The sequence below is a fragment of the Zerene cesonia genome, chromosome 5 (genome assembly GCF_012273895.1).
Source record: "Zerene cesonia ecotype Mississippi chromosome 5, Zerene_cesonia_1.1, whole genome shotgun sequence".
Taxonomy (NCBI): Eukaryota; Metazoa; Arthropoda; class Insecta; order Lepidoptera; family Pieridae; genus Zerene; species Zerene cesonia.
This window is the reverse complement of record NC_052106.1, coordinates 1,308,518-1,335,749: the sequence shown is the minus strand read 5'-3', so window position 1 is coordinate 1,335,749 and position 27,232 is coordinate 1,308,518. Positions and strand designations below refer to the sequence as shown.

Here is a 27,232-nt window from a genome sequence, read left to right as displayed (position 1 = left end):
TTTTTCTATTCTTTCAAAATTTCTCATTTATAAAGCATTTCAATGCTATAAAACTAAAAATTGGAAACGTGACAATTTGCTAAACCGTATAATTTTACGGCGTCAGATACAAAAAAACAACAAAACCACATTTTATTTAAACGTATCGAAATTTAACTTCAATATTGAAAAGAACGCATACAAATAGACAATTTTAACACAATCATTTGCGCAAATAAATGTACAGTTCGCAAAATAGAGCGCCGCTAGGGTCGCCATCTTGTTTCAATGTGAGATACTTTGGGCCTGTTTCGCAGTTTGCTAATAATTAATTAATCTCCCTGATAACCTTTTGGACACTTGATGAGTAATTTTTATGCTACTTGAATTTTCAGCTGATAAGGAAAACATTAGAAAAGCTGTCAACTCGCCTTATACTTTTAAAACATCAGCTAGTATATCGTAGTGCGATAACCTTAGATGAGAATGGTAGTGATACTGTTATAAATATTACCTTTTTGTGGGGATTTTTAAAGAATTATGGTATATTTTGTGTGTTTTTATGCTATAATTATACAGTTAACAGGCTTTTTACATAATCATATTTTTTGTGTCTTCCGTAAATACTCACTCATTGATATAAGCAATTTTAAATTTTCTTCTGACAACATTTTACATTTGGTTATGCAATTGCTATTATAGATCGTTAGTATTTACTAGATGCGTGATCGAGCTTAGTTTCGGGTGATCCAATGTTGATAATTCTATCTCAAGTGGGATCAACATTAGGAATATAATTTGTATCAGCGCCATCTGTTTTTCACAAGAGTTAGAATGACGAAAGCACACATTGTTTATGCTATATAAATCACATTCTTTATATACATATAAGCAACGTGACGGTCCTAAATCAACGCCGCACCGCCGGTACGCTGGGCCCTTCTTATACATGCATACGTAATTTGTGCAAAAAAAGAATACGCGATTGACAAGAAATCTGTTTATTGTACTTAAAATAAAAAACAGAAGTCGCTTTTTCATACAAAGAAGAACGAATAATCATCTCAGGAGAGGGGGATCCTGTATGTATAATAATATAATAAAATGAATAGTAACAGTTGGTAATTTTTGGTATATCAGGAATATTGCACATAAATAAATATTTATAGTTCCTTGTTATCAATTATTCCAATAATTGCAAGGCTTTTACACATTTGAATGTACAAACCTGATGTCGACCAATATAAAACTTGATGCTGACCACTTCTTGGCTGATGCAATAGGGTCAGAGACTTGCGTGAACTTTACGTTACGTAGAAATCTAAACTTTACTTCCATCAAAACAGATCTCAGATTGGTTCATAGAGAATATGGACGTTGCGACGTTGAACACGTATGGTTACGAAATTTATTTTTAATACGGCAAAACTGCAAATATTTTAATATTTATGGAAATAAATGCATAAACAACAGCTGTAAAGTTATATACACTGATTGGTTTATTTTTCAAGACCTGTATTTACGGGTATAAAAATAACACTCGCCATGTGTATCTCCGCACTCCAATCCACTGCTTTTGATTTTGATAAAAAGATTTATGAAATTATCACATATCGAATAGACGTTTGACAGCTAACTGCGAATCGCGACGCGAACTAGTTGCGAGCGCTTCTATTAAGAAAAACACAGTGCCATCTCGTATTTAAATGCTAGCAGGCTTTACTTAAGACAACAACAAATCAAGAAAAGAGTCGATTTCCTCAAACGTTTGTTTTAAAACCATATTTGTTGAAATTTCCCACTGGAAGGTAATAATCGGGAAGTCAATCTAAGTTTAGAATATCTACATAGTAATACAGAATTTCTATATCATCAATTCCACCAAAATTAAACTCAATAAACTGTTTGTATCTCCCATAAAAATATCTTTACCCCCAATTTTTCGAAGGTAAACGATGAAACCATTCAATCACAAGAAAAGTTAATTCCCACAAGGCTAATTGCAATTAATTAGCCGCTAACATCAGTTAGATCACACGTGTCGATAATATAATAGTTAACAGTAACAAAGTTCATTAGTTATGTTAATGTACACGAGCGTACCTACTAGGACAATAAGTCAATATACATGCCAGACACATACATCATCATACATTTACTTTATATTCTTTAATATATACGACATTGTGTGTCTTAGTTTTGTTTTAAATGAGTTTAAGTCACGATGGGACTGACACAGTAGGTACACAGCCACACTTGGGTGGGAAAATGCACCTGTTTACTTTTTAAAATATATTTATTTATCTATATTTCTTTAATTCCATTTGACATTTTGTCATTGACAAAATGCTCAAGTATCACACAATACATACAAATTGTTTTATTGGACCGATGTCAACAATTGAAATCTGACATTTGATCTGCAAAATTTGATTCGGGGCGTAAATTTAAATAGAATGCTAGACTGTCTCAATTCAAATGTCCTTGAATCACCATATGAAGTTTTGCAACTCGCTTACGTCATGAGACGGTCCCGCTATCCAGCAACGCGTGGTCACTGTACAATCGTGAGCAATTGATATTGTATCTAATCGTATGGTGATAAGGTGTAAAATGAAGCGACATCAACATCGGAAGTGAAAAGATAACGACTGCTCGTAATGTAATGGTTATCGATATTGAATATAAATTATATATCAATTTTCATCGACAAAAGATAGTATTTTATTATTGTAGGTTCGATGCACACTGTTAGAATTATACCGTGTTTTTAGGAACTATAGGTTAGGTTACTTTATTTTTAGGTTACGTTATTAGTCACTTTAAATATGTATTTATTTCAAATATGTACGTATATATATATGTATAACTTCATGGAGCCACCTATACTCTATACTAGCGTTCCGCCCCGGCCTCACCCATGGTACATATAAACTATATAGCCTATGTCACTCAGTGAGAATGCAGCTTTCTAATTGTGAAAGAATTTTTGAAATCAATCCAACAGATTTTGTGTAAAAACAACAAACATACATGCAAAAACACAAATATGTCCTCTTTATAATATGAAATATGAATGAGTCTTCACTTATGTCTATAAGCATATAGAACATACATACGTGCACTTTATATATATATTATATAGACATCTTTATCTTACACGGAACAATTGGTCGAGACAGAAAAAGATAAAAAAAATTTGATTCTCACGTTTAATATGAATGCATACTTGAACACTGTTTTTCATTTAATGCGTTATTTTTAAGGGTTTTCCCGCATTTATAATCGTTTGTTCGTCATTTATATCCGTCATTGCCAAAAGCGAAGGATAACCAATTATAACGCAGTTTTTTTGCCAATAATTTTGGGTTAAATGCAAGGTTGCCTGGGAGAGATCGCTTACAATCGATAAGACCGTTAATATAATATGATATATATATATTTTTTTCGTATTTATATGTGTTTATTAATATATATGATAGGAAATTCTTGTCGTTCGGTTACATTTCAGATTCTGAAGCGATGCCTCTGCCCCAAGAACAAATAATTGATTAATGGCTTATTAATGTAAAAATTCCATACAAAAATATATCATCGAATAATTACATCCGAAACGGTGAAGGAACCGGTACGTCCAAGAATCAAAAGTTCGACATGTGACATCTGCCAACCCGCACTTGGCCAGCGTGCTGGATTGTGGCCTGTACCATGGGCGGCTTGTGTCCCAGCGGTGGGAAGATATGTGGGCTGATGATGAGTTTATAAGCCGGTTTTGGTTTCCCTATAGCTCAATGGATATTCGAACCAAAGTTGAAATTAAATGAGATACATAGAATGATTATTACCGATCATAAATTATATCCTTAAGTTTTATGTAGGTATTTCTTATTTCTTGGGTATATTTTTAGAGCTATCTATATAGAAAAATGAAACCCGTTTTCCTTGGTCACGGCATCACGCGTGAATGGCTGGACCGATTTCAAAAATTGTTTCACCATTAGAAAGCTGCAATTACACTGAGTAACATTGGCTATATATGTACCACAGGTGAAGCCGGGGCAAACAGCTAGTTCGAAATCAAATTTAAATCATTGATTTTGTGAGAAGAATCCACAAGAAACTCGTGTAATGTTTATAAAAACAATTACAATGTTAAGTTTTCATTGATTTCACACAACATATCGGAATATTTTTTTAAAACCAAAATTCGGATTTTTATCCTCAATACCTTTTATGTCACGTCAATAAAAAACATTACTTTTAATAGGTTTTATCCTGTTATACTATAATTTACTTTTTTAACAAATATAAAAAGTTAATAAATCTTTTTATTTCACGTCAATAAAAAACATTGTTTTTTAATAGGTTTTATCCTATCATACTATAATATACCTCTTTTTAACAAATATAAAAAGTTAATATATTCCTATATGTTTTAAGATCTTTATCTGTCACTAAAATAACTCGAAGCACATAAATACATCTTAAGAGCTGCAAACACCACCCACTCAAATACATCTTAGAGCTGTATATACCGCTCATAAAAAGCAAAACTCACGTGTTTGATGTTGTACTTCAATATGCTCTCGATATAGGTCGGCAGTTGATTAACAACGGTGAAGTAACCGAACACCGAGGCGCCGTGGGTGATGACGATGGCCCAGACCGCTGGTGATGAGAGGAGGCTGCGCCATGGTACTGGATTGTGCTGGAAAATTATATTCATATTAATGAAATACTTTAAAAAGATATGAGATAAATACGAATATTTAGTTGGTAAGTTAGGATTGATACACTTTCAATAAAAAAAGGTGTGTGTGCGATTCACACACGACAGAAGTGAAACTTCAGTAAATCGACAGAAAAATGAGTTGAATATATATAATACTAGCTGACCCGGCAAACGCTGTTCCGCCTTACTCTTATCATTTAGGGGTATGAAAAATAGATGTTGGCAGATTCTCATAGATACCGGATAAGCACAAAAAAAATTCATCAAAATCGGTCAAGCCGTTTCGGAGGAGTGTGGCAACGAAAACTGTGACACGAGAATTTTATATATTAGATAGTATGTATATTTCTGTCTCATTCTTTGCCGGCTTCTTTCTACACATCTTTGTATTGGTGTCTCTTACCTGTCGTTTTTTCCATTGCATCTGGTTTGAAATCACAACGATTCTAAAGAAGTTTCACTTCAAAAAAAATACAAAATAAAGCAATACATTGGCCATTTTCAATAATATACATTATATTACTATAACCATAATATATATTACTAGCTTTTGCCCTCGGTTTCGCACGCGTTAATTAGAAGTAATTTAATAGATGTTATTATACATATAAACCTTCCTCTTGAATCACTATCTATTAAACCCCATCAAAATCCGTTGCGTAGTTTTAAAGATTTAAGCATACAAACAGAAAAAGCGACTTCGATTCATAATATGTTGTCATATTACATAATTAAATTCTTACTTGGTCTTTTTATGATATTTAAATGATTGAATTTGAGTATATGTACTCTTATAATCATGTGTCCTACAAATATATAATTATACAAAAAATCGCAAGCCCAAAATCTATATAATATACGTATCAAATTATATTTTAGTATGAATTGAAAACCTTGAATGAATATCACAAGGCGTGTATCAAATGTTTACTATGATGTATTTATATTACTACACCACATCCGAAGTTGCCTTGGAATTCAATGAATTTCCGGCTATATGCAAATTATTCACCTTCGTGTGTTGCCAACGGATTTTTGGGGGATTTGATATTCATTTTCTATGGAAAAAGGACTAGCGGTCCGCCCCGGCTTCGCAGGTGGTACACAAACGAATAAAGAAACAAACTCTTTACAATATTATTAGTATAGATTTATTGAAAGGAAATTATTGATTGGAAATCATTACATAGATAAAACAAAGTCGCTTTCCGCTATCTGTGTCTGTGTGCTTAGATCTTTTAAATACCGCAGTTCTTGATGAGGTTTTTTTTTAAAGGTAGAGGGATTCAAGAAGAAGGTTTATATGTATATCACATGCATAATTGCATCTGTGCGAGTCCGGGGCGGATCGCTAGTATATAATAATATAATATCTTCGATTAATATAAAAACGACTATGTCTTTAGTTATATCACTCACCCCCTTATTATTGTCCTGAGGCAACGCCTTCATAAGGTAGTTTCTCTCATGGTCCGAGATGCGCGGATGCTGAGCTGGTGAGTCGTACACCACAGCGAACCAGGCCACCGACCACATCACACCGATTATACCTATAATTAAGGTACCCTATTAATTGGCTAGCTGATCAAATAGTGAAAGTTCTACTTCAAGATATTATAATATTAGATCGGGAAAGCGAGATTGTACTTAAGGCCTCTGAAAATGCGTTGCCTGCTTCTAGAAATGAAGCAATGAACTGGCTGAAGAAAAGGATACGAGCCTCCGACTCTGCTATGCTACTATTTCGATCTTCTGTGGGATTTTAACTGGCCCAATTCGTGCCAAAGCATGCTCGGCTCCCACAAAATCCCCATTTCAGTAAAAGATAATTTGCTTATTGATTAAAATACGTAGATATACTACACAAATACATCCTTATTATTTATTAAGAAATTTAACTACCATGATTCAGGATTAGTTTAACCTTACTCACCAGTGAAATAGAAGGCGGACTCCCATCCGAAATGCGCTATCAGGAAACCGCATATGGGCATCGTGAGAGCTGCACCGAGCGATGACGCTGCCAAATAAATACAAATAAATAATCAAGTTAAGCTTCAAATATCTGTTTTTTGTTCGACACAATTTAACTTTCGATATTTCAATCATGTTTCTATTTCTTTCTTCACGAATAATGTTAATATTGTTGTGTGTTATAATGTTCCGCAAAAAAATCGGGAGCTTCCTGTGACCAACATACGAACAAAACAACTGGCATTTAAATTCCATGTGTCATATATGAAATATGATATGCTATTTCATTTAGACAATCCCAAAACAACATTATTATAACCGTACTTTTCAATATTCGCAGTAGAATATTGCGAATAGATATTAATACTGTTGTGAATATATAGTTTATCTATTATATTGATTTACATGTGTAATAGCCATTATTCATAGTATTATATATATAGTTCTTTTTATTCAATCTTTCGTATTATATTTATGCTCTGCCCTACTCCTCTCCTCTATCTAATTTCTCTCTGTACGTCTGGTTGTCTGGAGGAAATCGCTATATAGCGATAAGGCCGCCATTTGTTTATAATATAACTTTATTAAGTTTTTTGTAGTTTTACTAAGAGCAATAAATAAATAATAAATAAAATAAATAAATAAAAATTCGAGACTACTTAACCCTCATGACTTTATCTATTTGTGCATCATGCCTAAACACATTAAACCTGATGCTAGAAGCACCCAATCCAGTCCTGAGGTCAAATTATATAGCTTTCCTCGTTAAAGAGTCACCTAGACCCAAATGAAGGCGAGGCCTGAGGGCTGATTCGCACGCCAATCCACGTAGATACTGCGAGCTCAAGGGTACCAAAGTTATTTTCCTGATAAACTTTCCTTGTATAGTGACTTTTACTGTATAATTACTGAGAGATATATGATATTTGAAATCAGAATTCCCCACTAATATTTCAAAATGTCTGTCCTGTGACCGTCTGTTTCTTTACGCCTAAACCACTGAACCAATTTGTATGGAAAATGGTAAAAAGATAATTTGAGATCCGAGAAATCACAAGGGATAGTTTTTACCATGGATATTTAAAAGGGACGAGAGATATACGGGTAAAATCCATAACCGTCTATTGTTTCCTTTACTTACGCGGACGAAGCCACGGGCGCAAAGATAGTTGTACATTTTGCCTATAAATAATCCAGCAATTTATTGGATGCTCGTCTTATAAAAAAAATTATTGCACATAGATTAATCCACGTGCAAAACCTAGTCTCGGGTATTTGTTTATTAATTCAAAAACACTTAGTTCATTTAAATATATAACACGATATATCGATCTAGCGTTACGTAATTTCTTACATAAATATTACAATAATAAGCGGGTCTAAGGAATTGTATTGAGGAAAATAATATTGTGAAGTTGTTGATAATAACTAATTGCAATTCAATAAATACTTATGGTACCTAGTGATTAATATATGAACAATCACTTCGTTTATTATCTATTACATGATTAATAACAAATTCAATTTATCCGCTCGTGTAGTCAAAATAAAAAATAGTCCCGGGGTTTTCCCCTCATAATACCCGTTCCATTCCCGGGATAAAAACAAGCCTCTGTAACAAATTTCATTAAAATCAGATCAGTGGTTTCGGTGTGAAGAAGAGACAGACAGACAGACAAAAGAGGATATGATTTTTTTAGCAATTGCAAAAAATTGCAGCACAAACGTATCTTTTGATTGCGTTCACTTAGTAGTTTGATACTTTCACAGCCTGCGCGTTCCTAAGAAAGTGTCCTGAACGACAGACAAGCAATCAGACGCATAACGAAGTGATCCTATCAGGGTTCCCTATTTTCCCTTTTTAGGTATGGAACCCTAAAAAAAACTTAATACATCACACACGACAGCTTAATGCAGTAAATAGATTCACCTTATGACTTTTGATATGAATTTTTTTCCGATCAATTCTTCTTTATTGGCTAGCTAAATCAAGATTTAAGTTTTTATTGTTTTATGCAGTAAGCAAATTATTTACTTATTAAATGCATATCATACATTTGTAAATTGATCAATTAATTATCAAACGATATATTTTTTCGTAAGGGACAGTTGTTTATTTTCTATAACAGTGTTACGAAATAAGGGAGAAATACCAATTGCAATAAATCTAAATGTAAGAATCTCGACTATAATATAATACATCCATTAAAGCTACCCTTGACCGTATGGTATTGTGTAATGCCTTGCATAACTGCATTGTTGCTAATCGGTAACTGTATGTTAGTGTAAGGAGTTATAAAAATATCATATATTTTATTTATTTGAATGTGATTTGGTATTATTTATATTGTGTCCTTTTGACGCAGAGGTAATTAAAATTGTATCATACTAATCGTAAATGCAATAGTAACTCTTGTCTGTCAGTCTGTCTGTTTGTCTGACTGAACCTTCCTTCTTCCCTTTTTCATTGATCTTAGAAGAAAAAGTGAATTAATAAAATCGATTATTCAATCAATCCAGCGATTTATTTTGTCACGAAAACGAGATGTGACGAACATATGATATATTCGTCTCAAATAACTAAAAGTCATTCACATAAACAGTCCGTTCGACATTATTTAAATATCCCTAAACATACGGTTTGCGTATTTTATTTGGCTAAATCGGTCTAGTTTTAACCGGCGGTCTCGAAGGACCAAAAATTTCCACGAATCCGATAAACACTCCAAATGGTCCAGCGCTGAACTATTGATCCTATTCAGTTTTGATACACGATCGACGGACAGTACGATTCCATTGCTAGTTAGGTCAGGAGGGTGACCAATTTCAACGGTTTTTGTGGACGTTTTGTTTTATCTATCGTTTGATTTTAATAAGACGTTTTAATGTACAAATACCATAACTCAGGAAACAAGTTCGAAGCTTTATATTATACTCAATGAGGATATATATTTTTCAAATCATTGAAACGTATGAAAGGCTATTAATTAGAACGCCTTGAACTATTTCCGAGTATAAAGAAAATGAATGAATTTAGAATTGAGATCAATTGACAAGTAAGGAGAAATCAGTAAATCTTAATAATATATATAAACATATTAAAGAATCAGGAAAAACGTGACTCTAAAGGAAATCAGTTTTAAAGGACAAATATTATATTAGTGTAGGTCAAGTAACTGTTTATAATTCATAACCTCATATACAACAAGAAAAACCACATCAACAGGATTTTAAATAGATCTAATCCATACTTATACTATGAATATATGAATCTGATCATAGCGTTGTCCATGTGATTTGTGAATAAAAAAATATTCGGAAGATATTGATTCAGTATCTGAAGAAAATACTTCTTCGTTAAGGGACTCAAGAGTTACCGTTGTGACTGCTTTCAAGGTGTGTGTAAGATATTTTAAAATAGAAGCTTTATAAATTAGCCGATGCAGAACCACTTTTCGAAAATAAAATAATGGAATAGGTGTGAAAATCACTTACCCTATGTTAAGTAACATTATTGTAGTATTATTATGCAGACGCATTATTTTATATCCCACTAGCTGCGCCCCGCGGTTTCACCCGCGTAAGTCCGTATCCCGTAGGCATATCGGGATAAAAAGTTGCCTATATGTTATTCCAGTTATATGTTAGTCCAGCTGCTTATGTACCAAATTTCATAGCAATCGGTTCAGTAGTTTTTGAGTGAAAGAGCAACAAACACACGCACACATCCTTACAACTTTCGCAGGATGCTTTAATAGTACAAATATGTTTTTTTATTTCATTTCAATACACAACTGGAATCGGATAAAATACAATGATCGTAGAAAATCTAGTGCATTTTTATAGACAATATTAGGATCGTTGAAAAAAGGTCCGTCACTCAATACTTTTATCCACTTAAATCATGGACACTCATTATGATTCGACATTTAACCCGCAATGCAAATGCGCTGCTTCGCATTTCCATTACAGACGGTCTGTTTGTCATCCACATCAGATAAGTCTTTGACTTATCACATCGATAACTCATTGATTATGCGCAATTACAAACAAATACATGTCAATTGATACTCTTTATTGAACCTCTAGTTCTTACCCGTGACCTTTTTCGATTAGATTTTACCGCTCGATGAAGTTTTTTTGATGCGAAGTTAGCGTTTATGGGTTAAGAGATTTTTATGAAGCATTTACATGGGATATTCTATGATGTTAAGTATGTTCTATGGCTTTCCAGAACTTTTATTTATTTATTTTATTTATTTATTGTTAGTACAGAAAACAAAACTTTTTACAAAATATTTTGCGATGTGAAACCAAGGTTTGTAACAACGCTTACTTCATTATATTTCCGAAGCTATCCTTACCCTTGTGGCAGCCTCTTCTAAAAACATTGTTTATGGCTACTGTAGGAGATTAATCCACTCTGCGTTATTTACTATTGCCATTATACATATGCCCTGCCACACCTTCTGTTACACGGGTTTAGTGTTCAGAGAATTTAAAAAAAAATACATTTCCTTATTCCGACAATATCAGTGAGATCAGTATCAACAAAACAACAGCAGTGAACTGCAGGTTTCCAGTGCAGTGTCGTAATTTATTAAACAATAGCATTTTTCAGAAAGAAATATATATAAATAAATACATGTATAGACTATTGATGATGATGAAAAACTTAATTCTAATTGCGTTCTAATTCGGCACTAGTGAAAGTAACTTATCTAACACCTGGATAAATGTTCTAGATACTAGAATAGAAAGTCGCTGAAGTAACAATGACATGACAACAGTCAAATTGTCTGAAGACATGTTTATGTGCCAATAGCACGATCATAATTTTGAACGGCGAATGATTTATAATATTCGGGCTAATGACCAATTAATTAATTTCATATATTGTAAAATTGTTTCTAGTTTGTTTCACTTCGGTATTGGATAAGGCACGATGGGATTGTTATCGCCTTTTAACCTAAATTAAGATGGAAAAAAGCCTTCTTAAAGCACAGAATAATAAGCCTAAAATGAGACAATTTGTATCAATAATATCTGTATAATAAAAAAATTTTAATGACTGGAAGTAATTCAAGTGTCTTTGTATGTCAGTCAGAAGCAATCCATATCAGGGTTGGATAAAATTTACAAAACACCAAGCCAGAAAGATCGAGCATACTATTTATGGAAGAAACATGAAGTTTGTACAAAAAAGACATTAAAATTCTTCACATTGCGCCATCGATTTACAACAAATGTGTTTTTGATTGAGCAAACTCTGCCATTTTATCCGAAAACTTTGCGCAAGTGATATTAACCTCATTCAGTTGGAGTGGGTGGTGAATTTATTGTCACCGTTGGCCATAGACTATAGATCCGACTTCCCAGAGCATGCGTAAGTGCACCAGGCGTTAACTTTTATTTTGTCTCGTTTTCTTGCCAACTTGGCGTAGGTTATTGACTCCAAACGCATAGCACGCGAAGTGGGGTGAAATTATTTACTCTGATCCATTTATGTTTGCATTATTTAAAGAATATTTATTTGTATGGTAAATTATGTATCCAGTTTAGTAATTATAAATACGATGACTCGAACGATTTTAGTAATACGTTGACCCACTTTGATCTGCAGGCGACACGTTCAAAGATGAATGCGTCTGGCAGTTATTACGCGCAATTTTAGACCTTAGTATTTAAGATAATTCGCGCTATTTTTAGCATCAAAACTCGATTAGGAATACCGTTACACACGTTTGTGTTTAAGTAGAATATGCTAATGAATATTTTGGTCCAAAAACGACAGTAATATAGGCCGGAATGAAATAAAGTGGGTGAAGATGTCGTTATGTAAACAGATAAAACTTCATTCGCAACATCAATTCATACAATCTAACAAAAGTCACGTCAGCTGAATGCTTATAGAATTAATGACACATAATATAATGCTTACTCAATCATAAAAATTACCTACATTTCAAAATGTTCTCCTATAATTTTTGTAACTTTACCACGTATACCGTCCAATTGTTTAGTAAACCGAAAACCCCTAACTGTTATCGCTGCAACCCGCAACAATATAGCGGGCCACGTGACGCGGCGTGAAAATAACATTGCATTTCATACAATTCTCAGCCTACGCGCATAGCAACCGTTGCGCAAGGTTAGCCCGCGCGGTCAAACGCAGCGGCCAATCAGATCGCGCGACAACGCTGACGTCAGCAACACGCCTGCGCGCGCCTCCGTCGCCATCTTGACGAAACTGTATGATATATCTAACATTGCCCCGAATAACCAGTGATTAGTGATGACGCGAAACCGCCAAAATAAAACAATCGAGTGTTATCACTGTGTCAATACTCGGGGTCTTACGATTTATACTTTTTATCCTCAAATTACAAGTCATGACTGATGACGCGAAGTCACCAAAATAAAACAATGAAGTGTTATTTATCATTTTGTCAATTTATCGCACATTTTCCGGGTTGTACATAAGGCGACAAGGACAAGGTTAAGTAAAGTTGTTCGAATTTGCGGAATTAAAAATGGCATGCCCATAATTTCGATAAGGATACGCAAACAGCTTAACAAATAACACTGGAGGGAAAATCTCGAATTTTGTAGAGGTTTTTGTATTACTTTGAATACAAAGTTATGCAAAAAAGCAATTACCTACTGTATACCCACTATGATTATTGCAAGTATAAAAATATATTATCTATTGATCATACAGATACCTAATCATAAAAAAATAATATTTTTATTAGACTAATTGTTAGTCAACAGAAAATTAAAAACTATCCATCACAATGAAAATAATCAAAGAATACATTTGGGATAAACCCAAGTTATAAATTGAACAATAAAATATTTAAAACCCCGTTAATTTAGTTGCCAAGTAAATTATATTTGTCCTATAAAAGGTCGCACAATAAAGAAGATTCGAGAGCTCGAAGTCAGCGCTTAAGAGCAACGTCCTAAACAAATTAGTACCTACTCGTACATCCCTGCCATTTAACACATACCTATCACGTAACAAAATATTTTCCACAGCATCGGAATATTTAATATTTTCCATAGGTATTATCGGAACATTGTTTAAATAATTTATTTCAAAATACATTTCAAATTAAAAACTAAATAACTCTTCTAAAATTTTCAAAACATTTCTAAAGTAAATATCCTATTTCACATGTAAGTGAATTGATTGAAACTATATTTACTTATCAAGAAAAGATGCACAGAAATCTATTTTAAACTTACCCATCATATTAGACATGAATTTGGATCTATCCATCGGCGGCACCCACTTGGAGGCCATGGGCAGGATGGCCGGCCAGGTCGCACCCAGGAGGAACCCCAGGACCACGCGCAGTGCCACTATCCAGCCGAAGCCTAGAGCAGCTGCCCATGGTGACAGCAGGGTGAGGATGCTGGCCAGCAGAGTGCTGTAGCCGAAGACTCGCCTAGAGGAGAAGTCATTAAGATAATAAGTCAAAGAAACAACGGAAAATTTTAGAAGGTCTTGGTGCAAAAAGACAATAAATCCGAAAAGATGTACTGTCATAACCTGTTTGTAGATCATTAACTTAAATCATTCAACACCAATGGCGATCATAATCAAAACACGAATACACTACCATTTACAAACATCGCACTACTATTTCATAACAGAGAACCATGAGAAAATCTAAAATTGTATCAAAGAAAGCAGTTCGCGTTCACGCTATAGTTAATATGTGATATCATGAGCACCCGCCCACATTGTCTTGCAAAAACAAACACGCATATTTCATCCATGGACGCACACAATGACACGATAGCGCCATTCGTTTAGCCCGCATCGCCTTCGAGAATGTTCCATGAATCATTTTTCGCTATGCCAGTTACTCTGGGCATCCGTTTTTGCATTTCTATGCTGATCGACACTTGCTTTTGAAATTGCATTAGCAAAAGAGCGATCTGTTTTCAAAACAAGGAATAAACAGTTTTGTGGTTGGATTCACCGATTCTAGGTTACTATGTTTGTCTTTAAATAAACAATGAGAAATAAATGACGTGCGTTCAATTTAGCTGCACCTGCTGTATTCAGAGCAATTAAGAATTGCTACTGGAGACAAAACAATGACGGAGAACTGTGACAATCATAATAATTCGATCAATTCATCAGTTTCATTAAATGACCATTTCTGCGGAACTGATTTTAATTTATCAATTGAGCCGTTCGTTCGTGAGATCGTTTAATGTCGTTTAAAGAATGGTGGGATTTATTCATAACCTCGGTTTGCACGTCAAACAAGTTTCAGCAAATACTCAGTTGCAAACGTATGTCAAACTTAAAATTTGAACTTGGCGACCCAGATAGCGGCTTACTCATCAGATTACTCATAAACCGGTGTTCGCTATCATACCCCTCGGTTACATGATTGACGCCCGCTCACTGTATATCAAAATAAGTAAGCTTGACTAAAGCCAGTATTTTTCAAAGTGGGCCCTAACGCCCCTTAGTCGACGCTGAATACATAGAGCGTTGCGGTGAAAATAGGGGGTGGCTGAATATTTTATTTGTTTAACTTGTAACTTCAAATATTCTAAAATTAAAGTAAGTACTACTAAATACCATTGATTCTAATAAATTGACGTTGGATATTCGAAGAGCGAAATTATTGTTTTGCTAGTTTCGTTTATATAATCTCCCCAATTCTATAAAAAACAACTAATTTATTTAAGGGGCTTTAAACGAAAATAAGTTTGAAGACCAGTGTTTTATAATCCTTGGGATTTACAGATTCTGTATTGTAACCTCTATCGTATTTGAACTTTTTGGAATAAATATCGATTTTTGGAGAACTACTGAATTGCGGCAGAATTTATGTAGAAAGTTGATAAGTGTTTTTTTTTTTGTAAGTAATTGCTGACTTAGTACACCTATCCAGTGAGCATAATTATTCCAGCAATTAACTCAATATAAATATTATGAATAAACTTATGTCACTGATTGGATACCATCATACCTCCCAGCCATCACTAGACTCTTTAATTGCCAGTAATAAATTAGCGCAATTTAAATCGATGACAAGGACCAAAACTGTACATTATGTCTCGTTGACTTGCGACCCTTCTATTAATTGTTCAAGAAAGTTCGGCGTAGTTTGTGTACCAGCTGCTCTCTGCTGTGGATTCACCTTTATCACCCCTTATGTAACTCTAAGTAGTACAGAAAACAGTTTGCATAATTGAAATTTGCTGTGTCTCCTCTCCATTGCTTTATACGCGCAAGGGCTAAATGATTTCTAATTTCACCAATTGTATTATGGAATAATGAATACTTATACATGAAAATAAAGTGTGACGCAACGATCTTCTAATTTATAGCATCTTCATCGTCTCATCCATGCTTACGTCAAACAGTTATATTAAACTCAAGGTCGAAGCTTTATTATTCACAAAATATAGCGCACTAACAAAAGTTCACACTTACTTTTTTTGATTAATGTTTTTTTTAATATGACATACAAATATATATCCTACATAACATTATGTGCGTTTAAAATTTTCGCATTTAAAATATAAACTCAAAACTCAACATATAATTTTCAACTAGACTTCTAATAAAAGCACTTTTGAATCGTCACACAGTTAACATTTACCACCGGATCGGAAGGCAGTTTCTACAGAGAAGAACCGGCATGAAACTCTGTAGTTGTTCTTTTAAAATAATATCAATTTTACATATTAATTCTACATCATATGTAACATGTACATAACATTGATGCCAATGAACAGACCTGTAGTTCCTAAGATACAACATTCCATGGATTGTCATCTTCCATATATTCATTAATGCCATTTAAAGTAGGCTCTCCGAACATATACGTTTTTAATATAGTTTTTGAATTTAGGACTACTAAACGATTTAATACTATGAGGAAAACTGTTGTATACGCGTATACCTTGTCTCATAAATGAATTTTTTACTTTACTAAGCCGGAAAACAGGCACTTCAATTTTATTTCTGTTCCTCGTGTCATTACTATGTCTATCACCTACTTTTGTATGTTTTTATATGTTACATATGGGTTAATATTTTTTTATTGATACTTTAATTCCTGCAACGACCAATTAATATTTATAACATAGATTATAAAACACCTTGCATACAAAACAATACATGTCAATTTAAAATATAATTCATCGATTAAAAAACCGGATCAACATGATGTTACCGACTTGCATAAATTTTAATCGATTTTTGCGGTCGTCGTACTTAAAATCGATAATTTGCATACCTGTGGCATGCAATCAGCTGTCATACTTCACCTGGTTGCCCTGGGAGTCATCCCGTTATTTATTAGGACGTCGTTTTATTTAAATTCTCAAAATGCTTGAGCATGTTGTCGTATTTATAACACTTTATAATTAAGCAACAAATAAATCCTTCGAGCATCCTTACTGATTATTTTTTTATTATTACAATAAAGATAATTTACTAAAAAAGTAATACATGTTAATATTATGGAGGTTTTATTAAGTGTCGTTACGCAATTTATTTCAGTCGTCTTAATTAAGCTTACTCGTTCTTCAGAATTATTTTTCTGAGACATTGCTTCTTTCTTCAAATTACTTATCGTACAATAAGCGACATTATTTCATATATCAGTAAAAATAAGGTCCATATTCACCTGGCGCCTATCACCTCCGCCAGTCGTCCACCCGGCACCTCTGTGAGCACGTAACCCCAGAAGAAGGAACCCAGGAGGTGGTTCTTTTGCTTCGTGTCCCAGTGGTAGCGGGTTTGTTGGATGTGCTCTGGATGCTGAAAGTTCTTTTAAGTAAACATCTTTTTACATCGCTGTTTGCTTATAGTTACTTGTAATCGACGATAAATAAGTAAAATTGTATTATTTCTTTACCTTTGTGGCCTTTATTTATGTAGCTATTTGTTATGTCATAGTTGGCAATGGAGCTCGTGTGTCGCCTGATAGCATTACTTAACTACACTACCACAGAAGTTAGGAGATCAGATAAATGGAAGCAAAACAGTGTGATCGATCAATCTTCATGTCTGGACAGGGACACACCCACATTAAATGGTATTACTTCTAGGTATAATATATTGGACTATGAGCTTATTCTGTATCATTATTTTAACACGCTATTATTAGCTTCACCTGTCTGTTTGTATGTCGGTTACATATTTCTTTACGCACAAATTTGACACACTTTAAACAAACAGACTTCATTCAAAATTTGTACACTTATGAAGGATCGGTGACTAAACAATAATTTCATGAATTTGAGATCGCTAGGATTAAATCAAAATATTTAAATAGTTAAAACTCAAAGGTGACTGACTGACATAGTGGGCTATCAACGCATGCCCCAATCTACTGGACGCATCAGGCTGAAAGGATTTTGATAAATTCTACCCCCAAGGGGACAAAAGAGGGGATGGGGAACCCGTGCGAGAGAATTTAGTAGATTCAGAGTTCTGACATTGAAACGTGTTTTTAGTTTTTTAATTATGTTTGATGTTGTTTGTGTTCACATCACTGCCAAAGATTTTATTCCATAAATGTTTGTAGACTTATTTTCAGCAAAAATTTTAACACTTTATTTAATACAATTCCAGCTGAACGCCCTAAATAGAGGTTATCACATTGGTTTGTCATTCTGTAAACAATTTACAGAATAGTCGATATAATATAGTGCTTTCAGTAGTTAATACGATACAGGTATTTTTATCCAAGTGTAAATCTATTTATTTTAATTGTTACACTATAAAAAAATAATTATTATATATCACAGAAATCGTGCATTGACAGTAGGTATGTTTCTTTAGATCGATTTTTGTGACATTTATGTGTGTTCTGGTAGATTCTAGAATTATTTAGACATAAACCAAACGCGAGCGAAGCCGCGGCTAAAGCTTGTTACAACATAGCATCTTATTCATTTAAAATTAATTTCACATTAAACATTATATTAACAGCTTAGGAAGTATGAACAGCTTATTATTACTGCCAATTATTACGCTATTATTATTTCTGCCAATCGCTTGCATTTTAACCCGCCCTTCTCTATAAGAATATCTAATATATAAAATTCTCGTGTCACAGTTTTCGTTGCCATACTCCTCCGAAACGGCTTGACCGATTTTGATGAAATTTTTTTGTGGTTATCCGGTATCTATGAGAATCGGCCAACATCTATTTTTCATCTCCCTAAATGATAAGAGTAAGGCAGAACAGCGTTTGCCGGGTGCAGCTAGTATGATATATGAATGAATCAGTCTCCAATAATCCCAAAATAATGAACACAATTAACATAAAAACATACATAATTCATAAACACCCAAAAACGAAAGGAACGTCGGGTAAATGAACTGCAAATAATTGAATGACTCAGCAGAATACAGAGCGCTTCTTGGAACCTCTTTTGTTTGAAAGGAAACAAAAATCAACACGAGAATTTACCTGTTTAGAGTATAAGGATTAATTATCTTCTAATGTAACTTATAATTGAGCTAAGTGCAGGATAATTGATGCTAGTTATGTGATCTTTGCGGTTTTAATGGGCATGATATGTAGGTATATAGGTTTAAAGGGAACTTTACTAGATTTAGTAGTTTAATAGCCTGTATATAGCGTTCTTTCAGAAATGGACCGTGTAATGCCACAAATTAGATTAGATTATTTAATTCTTGAGATTAGCACGTCCAAACAAACAAACTATTCAGCTTTATATTATTTCTAGCGGTCCGCCCAGGTTCGCCTGTGGTACATATATAGATGCATACATGAATGCCAGATGAATTTTCGAAATCGGTTGAGCATTTGCGTGTGAAAACATTACAAACATACCTATATACAAAAACAATTTTAAAAAGATACATATGCTGTAGAAGTATACAAATGCTGTTTCATATTGCATTCATAATAAAAAATTCCCGTATTCCAATCAAAAAAGAAGATTAGATACTTTTCTGTCTTAGTTGAAACTCGTTTTTTTATACGTATTTATACGTATAACGCCAAGTCACTTTCTGCGTCTATCTCTATGTATGTATGCTTAGATATTTAAAACTACACAACGGATTTTGATCGTTATTTTTTTTAATAGACAGTGTTTTAATAGGTTTATATGTATGTTATTATACACATTATTATTTAGTAGGCTATTAAACTGCTCTGAATTATACGCGTGCGAAGCCGCGGGCAACCGCTAATATCTATATAGCACCAACCTCTGTAACGTTCAAGGAGTCCGTGAGGTTCGCGGCAGCCTGCAGGTCTTTCTCGTCGAAGATCATCTCCACGATCGCGATGGTGAGGTTGACGCGCAGGGCGTAGTTCAGCATGAACCCGAGTAGCACCATCAGGTTCAGCACTTGGACGCATGTTAGGCAACCTGGAACAATAATGTCGAACTCAAACTCAAACATTTATTAAATCAATTCTGATACGCACTGTTGAATCGTCATAACATAGATTTAACATTTACCACCGGTAAGTGAAGCAGTTTCTACAGTGTCATTTATGATATAACAAGCTTCCAGCGTTGTAAGAGAACAGATAGACAGTAACTCTAACTATGACCTTTTTCGGATATCAAACTATGCTATTAATTTTTCCAAGTCGCCAATATAATATCCTTCTCCTACTATCCTACTAATATTATAAATGCGAAAGTTTGTAAGGATGTGTGTGTGTTTTTTCCTCTTTCACGCAAAAACTACTGAACCGATTGCAATGAAATTTGGTACGTAGATATCTGGACAACTGGAATAACACATAGGCGACTTTTTATCCCGATATTCCTACGGGATACGGAGTTACGCGGGTGAAACTGCGGGGCGAAGCTAGTAATATAATAAGTACTCTTGAAACTCAACAGGTAATCTAGACTTATATTTCAATGGATTATTATAAACCTAACCTTATTTATAACAAACAGTTTTTTTTATAACAAACAGATGTTGTAATTATTATTGTAGTATAGGCTGAAACTAGCTAACTTACATACCCACTCGAAGACCCTTTAAAATTTGCAATCAACCCTTTAGATATTATCTCAATAGGCGAGATCTTTCTACCTATGCAAATTCCTTGACACAACATTATGCTCTGCATATGTAAGGGAAGGGTAAAAATACTACGCAAAGATCTTGTGAGGGTAGTTGTTACGCAAACTATGTAGGTATGGCAACTGAGATGCACAGTCTTTATTATATTGATATACTATTTAGTCTATAACATAGTACTTTCTTGTATTTGATTTTACACGAGTATTATATATTTAAAACTTTTAAATGCGATTTATTCATTGTATTATTAACACGACGTTTCGAACACTTTACAGCGAGCGTGGTCACGGGACACTTATTCAGTCGTTTAAAATCCGTTAAAAAGTTTTTAATTTCTGAAAGTCTACAACAGTTCATCGATAAAAGACCTTTACTATACGTCCCTTACTGTTGTATAATGGAATTTCTATGTATTTACAATTTGCTTTCTTTCGTTTTTAATGTCATAGCGGCTAACTGAGCTTTGGTTCATCTGGTGGTAAGCGATCACCAACGCGCATTGCGCTGCCCGCTTTTAAGTGACTGAGGATATGGAAAGGATTGATGAAAGGGAGGGAGGAATGGACTGGGACGGGTGAGGAAAAGAAAACGGGCCTCCGGCTCCGAACGACCGAAGAAACCATAGCAGCATGCTACTATTTCACGACGATCTACCGTGGTGTGGACTACCTTCCCTGGTGCGATCTGGCCCAATTCGTTCCGTTTCATGCTTAATTTCACATTCTGTAGGAGTGTAAATCCCACTTTTTAGAAGTTGTTATTGGATTGCGATTTATATGTTGTTATGTATATACATGATTATTTATTTTATTTCATACGTGAGTAGTAAAAGTTTTATTAGCTCATAATAATATTCTAATGTAATTTTATTATATGGCGAGGTTGTGGTGACCCACTTAAAACCGAGCTATAAATATTTTTTTATTTATTTATGGACATTTTTATAATAATGTCATGCATATATTGTTGTATTACGACATCTGTTTGCACCAAATACGATACAAGGACGAATTTGTTGATAAACTGACGCAAATTTTATCCGTATTTTTTAAATATTTCATTCGAAATGTCAAACCGGTTTTTTTTTCAATCAATTCATATATCATATGCTACATTAGCATTTGTATACAATAAAATCTCCAATATAGTCGGTATCATCTGGTTTAATCCAGATTATTGTGATCAAATTCGAATTACCTAATTTGGGATGCAAAGGTAAACGAACATTTATGAGGTTTATTGAAGTAAATATTATGAAGATGTAAATACGTTTATGATTCACTCACTTGTATTATCTATATCTTTACTAATGTTATAAAGAAAGAAGATTTGTATGCGATAAGTATGTTTGTTTATTTATTTATTTATTTATAACACTTTATGTGATATAAAGGAGAAGGTACTCGAATGTATTTTTGTTTTGTATTTATTATCTCATTACATTTTAATGGGTGTACCAATTTTGGTGTTATTTATTTGAAATCAATTAAATTGGGACCACTTGGCGGTCCCAATAAAATTTTACCTATCTAGTTTTGTAAATTTTCAGGCGTTATAGTTTTTTGCTGAAAATAATTAATACTAACGAAATCAACGAAACGTATCTTATAAGAACTCTTTACAAAACCAACCTCCACAATACATTACCCGGCATTGTAATAAACCAGAACAATAAAGTTTCCAAAAGCAATCAATTCGCATCAAATTCACGGTCTAGACTGAAAAATGTTTACAAGCGCACTGAACGCACTAACCACCAAGTTACCAAGGTTAAACAACACGTATGACGCTGGTGAACATTTTACAAAAAAATTTGGCAAGTCTCGTTTATGTGGAAGCCGAAAATAACTTTGATTTACGGCACATGTTGATTAATATTTGGATAACTGGTATAAATGCATAGAAACTACGTAAAAACTACGTACGTAAAGCAAAATATCAATTACACCTATTTTGATAAAAAAAAAATATCATTTTTAAACAAACGGTTACAATTATTTATTCATGTTAAACTAGCCCCCCGCTTTGCGCGGCTGCAATAATAAATATGCATATAAACCTTCTTCACTCATAACTCAAGAACGACTGAACCGATTATGTAGTAATCATCAAATAATGTACTTACTAGTAAATACGTTTCATGGATTTCAAATTTACAGAGGTACCAGAAGCCACGCTTCAAGCTTATCAGATGCGGTTATCAATAGGAAATACGATAGCTGCAAATAGCGTAGCAAGTGCCACCGAGTTGCTGACCCACACATAATGGGTTACATTTTACAATGTACATTCAGTACTGCTTAAATTTTGTTGCAAAAATTTGTTTTGTTTGCGCGTGCCCTCATTTCAACCACTATAGTCATAAATTTGAACAGAAATTGTATGTAAGTCTACAACTAAAACCTTTTATGCATCTTTTTCTAATGGATAATATTGACTACGAATATATAAATAAGTACCAAATTTGCTTGCAATATTTTATTATTTAATATATACGGATGTTTTTGATTTATACAAATAAAGTAAACAAGTTGAGGCAGTAACGAAAACTGACAAAAATATTACGTTATACACATAAATAGGTCATAAATCAAATGGTGCTTCCTACACCTATAAGAATTTAGTATAATAGATAATATTATGTCAAAAGTCAGCTTATCTCTTATCAACGGACAAGGAAGTAATGTACCGGTAGACATTTCAATAAAACACGTGAACCATCGTTAATTCTGAATGTAATTTAGAGTTACACGTTCATTTATTATTTTTAATTGGATCCCAGATGGATTAATGTGTGTGCTATTGTATTTAATGGGGATATGAAAAAGTCTCTATTGTATTATTACGTAAGTATAGTGTGTTGAGAAATTAAAACTTATAACCAATTAAAAATCTGATTTATTCATTGCGTGTTCACATTTATAACTAGACCATTAAATTATCACACTATTCACACTAATACTATAAATGTGAAAGTTTCTTTGTTTGGATGTTTGTTCGTCAACCACGCTGAAACGACTGAAAGGATTTTCATGAAATTTGATATAGAGACAGGGTATGAGCTGACTTGGGTGGTAGGATTATTTTTTTGCCGATCTAATGCTCCTTTAGGATAAAACAAGAATCTTGACATCCGGGCGGAGCCGGGACGTGCGTCTAATTATTTATAAAAAGGAAGTATCTTTATCAAAACCAAGATAGAAAAAAAAACAGAATTCTTAAGGAAATCAACAATGAAATTCAATATCTTTAGTTCCATGTTTGCCATTTCTAAGATAAGTTGGTGGCGCTGTACAGTTCTGTAGGTTCAAGGACATATACAAAATGAGACACAACTTAAGAAATTTAGTTGGAACATTGTTTAAGAAGACTATGAAAAGAAACACCGTGAAAAGAAAACAGTAGGTATGGTATTCATCATGAAACTAATTGAATAATTGCTCCATTCGTATTGAAATACTCGCTTACACCGAAAACATTGAACCTCAGGTAACAGCGGTTTTTTTCTCCTTAACAAGGTGCGATGGAGCTGAATGAATCGCTTCACGCATTAACGATTCTGTGAAACCCAGTTCGTTTAGGTTCTGAGAAATTGCTTTATTTGAGACGGCGATTTTTAGCATAGTCCGATGTCTCATCGAGGTCTGCACGATTTCTTTATTTGGCTCCAAAAACTCCATGTCTAACATAAATTAGCAGCTCCAGGTATTTTTAAAATCTAATTCCGCATAAATTACACAAACTGATACCGCTATTATTTCGCCAGTTAACGAAGCGCACAGAATCTATGCATCGCTTTTTGGTGGACGCCATGTAATCGGGTAAAACGGTTCGAATCAATATTCTTATTCCGGATATAAATATACCAACAACGATACAATCTTAAATAGAATCTACAATCTTAAACCTCCACATGCTTAAATAAAGATCTCTAAAATATATACCCTAAATATTGGATGAACATGACTACGCAGTTAACTATGTGGTATATTATAATATAGTATATAATACATGTTATTATACACAGCGGAACATAGTGACAAACAATAATTTATCACTATTACAAAACCGTCTTATCGGCGACACGTCATCTGACATCAGACGACAATCGGTGACGTGAGTGGTACATGGAATAAACAAACAAGACGTAATTAAAGTGTTTGATGATGATATAAGTGGAAAAAATCCGTTTTCCACAGCGGAGGGACAATTTATTTAAATTGTGCTATACAGACATATAACATATTATAAGATAGTTTGAATAACTTTCGAGTTTCATCCCTTTCTCGGTCCAAGCGGTGATAGTTTGAATTGAAACAAATGACTATTTAAGAACAATTGTAAAAAAAAATAATTTAAATAAAAGAGTTTGATTTTGTGTTAATGGAAGTCAGAATTTAATATTTTCATTATCAATAAAATATATCGAAAAAAATGTATACACACGTAAATAATTACTTACATAAAATGCAGCTTTTCATCCGTTACAACAGCCCTACTTATATAAAATTTCTCTGGAATAATCCATAGTATTGCATAAATTATTATTACAATAATAAATAAACAATAAATATATAAAAACATAGCATTCCGTAATCCAATGTATGTGCTCAAATAATTAATAGGATCACGTTGTAGAAATAAATATACTTTCTCGGGGACGCAGTTCTTGGCATCTCGACAACTTGCCAGTTGGTAATTGTAACAATTACGTCTCAACTTTTATACGCACTTATTCTGAATGCTTTTTGCGAATCTTCAAAACTTTTTTTTTTTATGTCATAGCGGGCAACTGAGCTGGTGGTTCGCCGGATGATAAGCGATCACCACCGCCCATAAACATTCGCAAAAGCGAATGCGCTGCCCGCTTTTATGGAGTAAGGGAAAAGGAAAGGATTAACGACTGGAAAGAAGGAATGGACTAGGACGGGTGAGGAAAAGGAAACGGGCCTCCGGCTCCCCCACTCACCGGACGAAACACAGTGGCATGCCACTATTTCACGTCGGCTTTCTGTGAGGATGTGGTACTTCCCCGGTGCGAGCTGGCCCCATTCGTGCCGAAGCGTGCTCGACTCCCACATACAGATGTTGTTTGTTACACATTAAGATTACAATAAATTGATTTCTCAATTTATCTACACATGTGGATAACATCACACTGCTTAAAACGGTGAATGAAAACATCGTGAGGAAACCGGCATGTCCAAGAATCGAAAGTTCGACGACATGTGTCATCTGCCAACTTGCACTTGGCCAGCGTGGCGGATTACGGCCTGAACTCTATCAGGAGGCCTGTGTCCCAGCAGTGGGAACATATATGGGATGATGTTGATGATTACAAATTTCTTCGCAATCCTTTTTACTTCAATATTATTATTAAAAGAAAATGCCTCATGTATGGAAATATCATGCAGCTAAGCAAAATAATCCACATAGTTTATAGAATAATACATAATATCCATTTAAACTCACGCGCATTATCTCACAATCGCAAGCGGAAGCTAATCCTTTGATTCTAAGAAATTATGATCATAACGACTGGCCTTATCCGATGCGACCTCGAGGTAATGTCGATCCTTACATGTATATAGAAGGAACTGTTCAATTAGTGAGCTTTCAGAATACACGACTGTTGGTTTCTAAGAGCAATGCATATATCCATAAGTAATATAACCTCTTAAAGGTTCTACAAATCTCTTGCGTGCATTTAAACAAATTATTAGGTACAGTATTTTTTTTATTTTCTATAGGCTTATCATCTTCATTCTATAGCATAATCTATACGCTTGTATGCCACACTTTGCTGAGAAACTATGGCTATTACTACTATGGGTTTTAAAATAGCATTTATTATTCATGTCACCAACCATGAAACATTAGAAGTTTGATAATTTAGGTTGAGAACTTGGCGAAGTCTCTTAATAAGTTTCTGAATCAAAATCAAACCACAAAACCGCAACATAAAGGAGCAAACAATATTTTATGAGTCACGTTGCTTTTTTAGCCTAAAAATATTTCGCTCAATATTTATGATTTTTTCGACCAGACTCAAAAAACCCATTGGTTATATATGATAAATATTTTAATGCAATATGAATTGATATTATCATTAGAGTGTATGGGGTAGTTATAAGGTAATCTATTTTTTTAGGGTACTTAGAATTAGTTACTAGTATAGTCGTGTTTTTCGTGATCGTCCCCTTTCAACTAGTAACGGTTCAACGAAGTTTCTTTTATATTACCCATTCGCACACTACAACATATATTGTAATCATTATATGTTTGTAGCGACATACATATTATATCTACTAAAATATTTCATTTATAGAAAGTATATTTTATAAAATTTAATATGCAACATATATTCATATCCTAAACTCATAGCAAATTATATCTATCATAAAACGAATGAACAGCTGGGTTTTACCAGCTTTCGTTTTACAAAACACATACAAGGAAAAAGCTCACATTAT

General features: G+C 33.8%; 1 protein-coding gene across 2 annotated transcripts in view; it reads right to left on the bottom strand.

Annotated features, from left to right (window-relative positions):
* LOC119839890 (sialin) overlaps nt 1-27,232 on the bottom strand; it is a 53,828-nt gene that overhangs the window by 9,280 nt on the left and 17,316 nt on the right. The window contains exons 3-8 of one of the 2 annotated variants that reach the window (XM_038366321.1): nt 19,920-20,083; nt 17,356-17,498; nt 13,937-14,139; nt 6,645-6,731; nt 6,131-6,261; nt 4,538-4,687 (exon numbers count right to left, since the gene is read on the bottom strand). In XM_038366321.1, coding sequence (XP_038222249.1) covers nt 4,538-4,687; nt 6,131-6,261; nt 6,645-6,731; nt 13,937-14,139; nt 17,356-17,498; nt 19,920-20,083 — 878 coding nt within the window. The remainder of the gene's footprint in view (nt 1-4,537; nt 4,688-6,130; nt 6,262-6,644; nt 6,732-13,936; nt 14,140-17,355; nt 17,499-19,919; nt 20,084-27,232) is intronic. The other variant, XM_038366322.1, reaches the window with a different exon arrangement.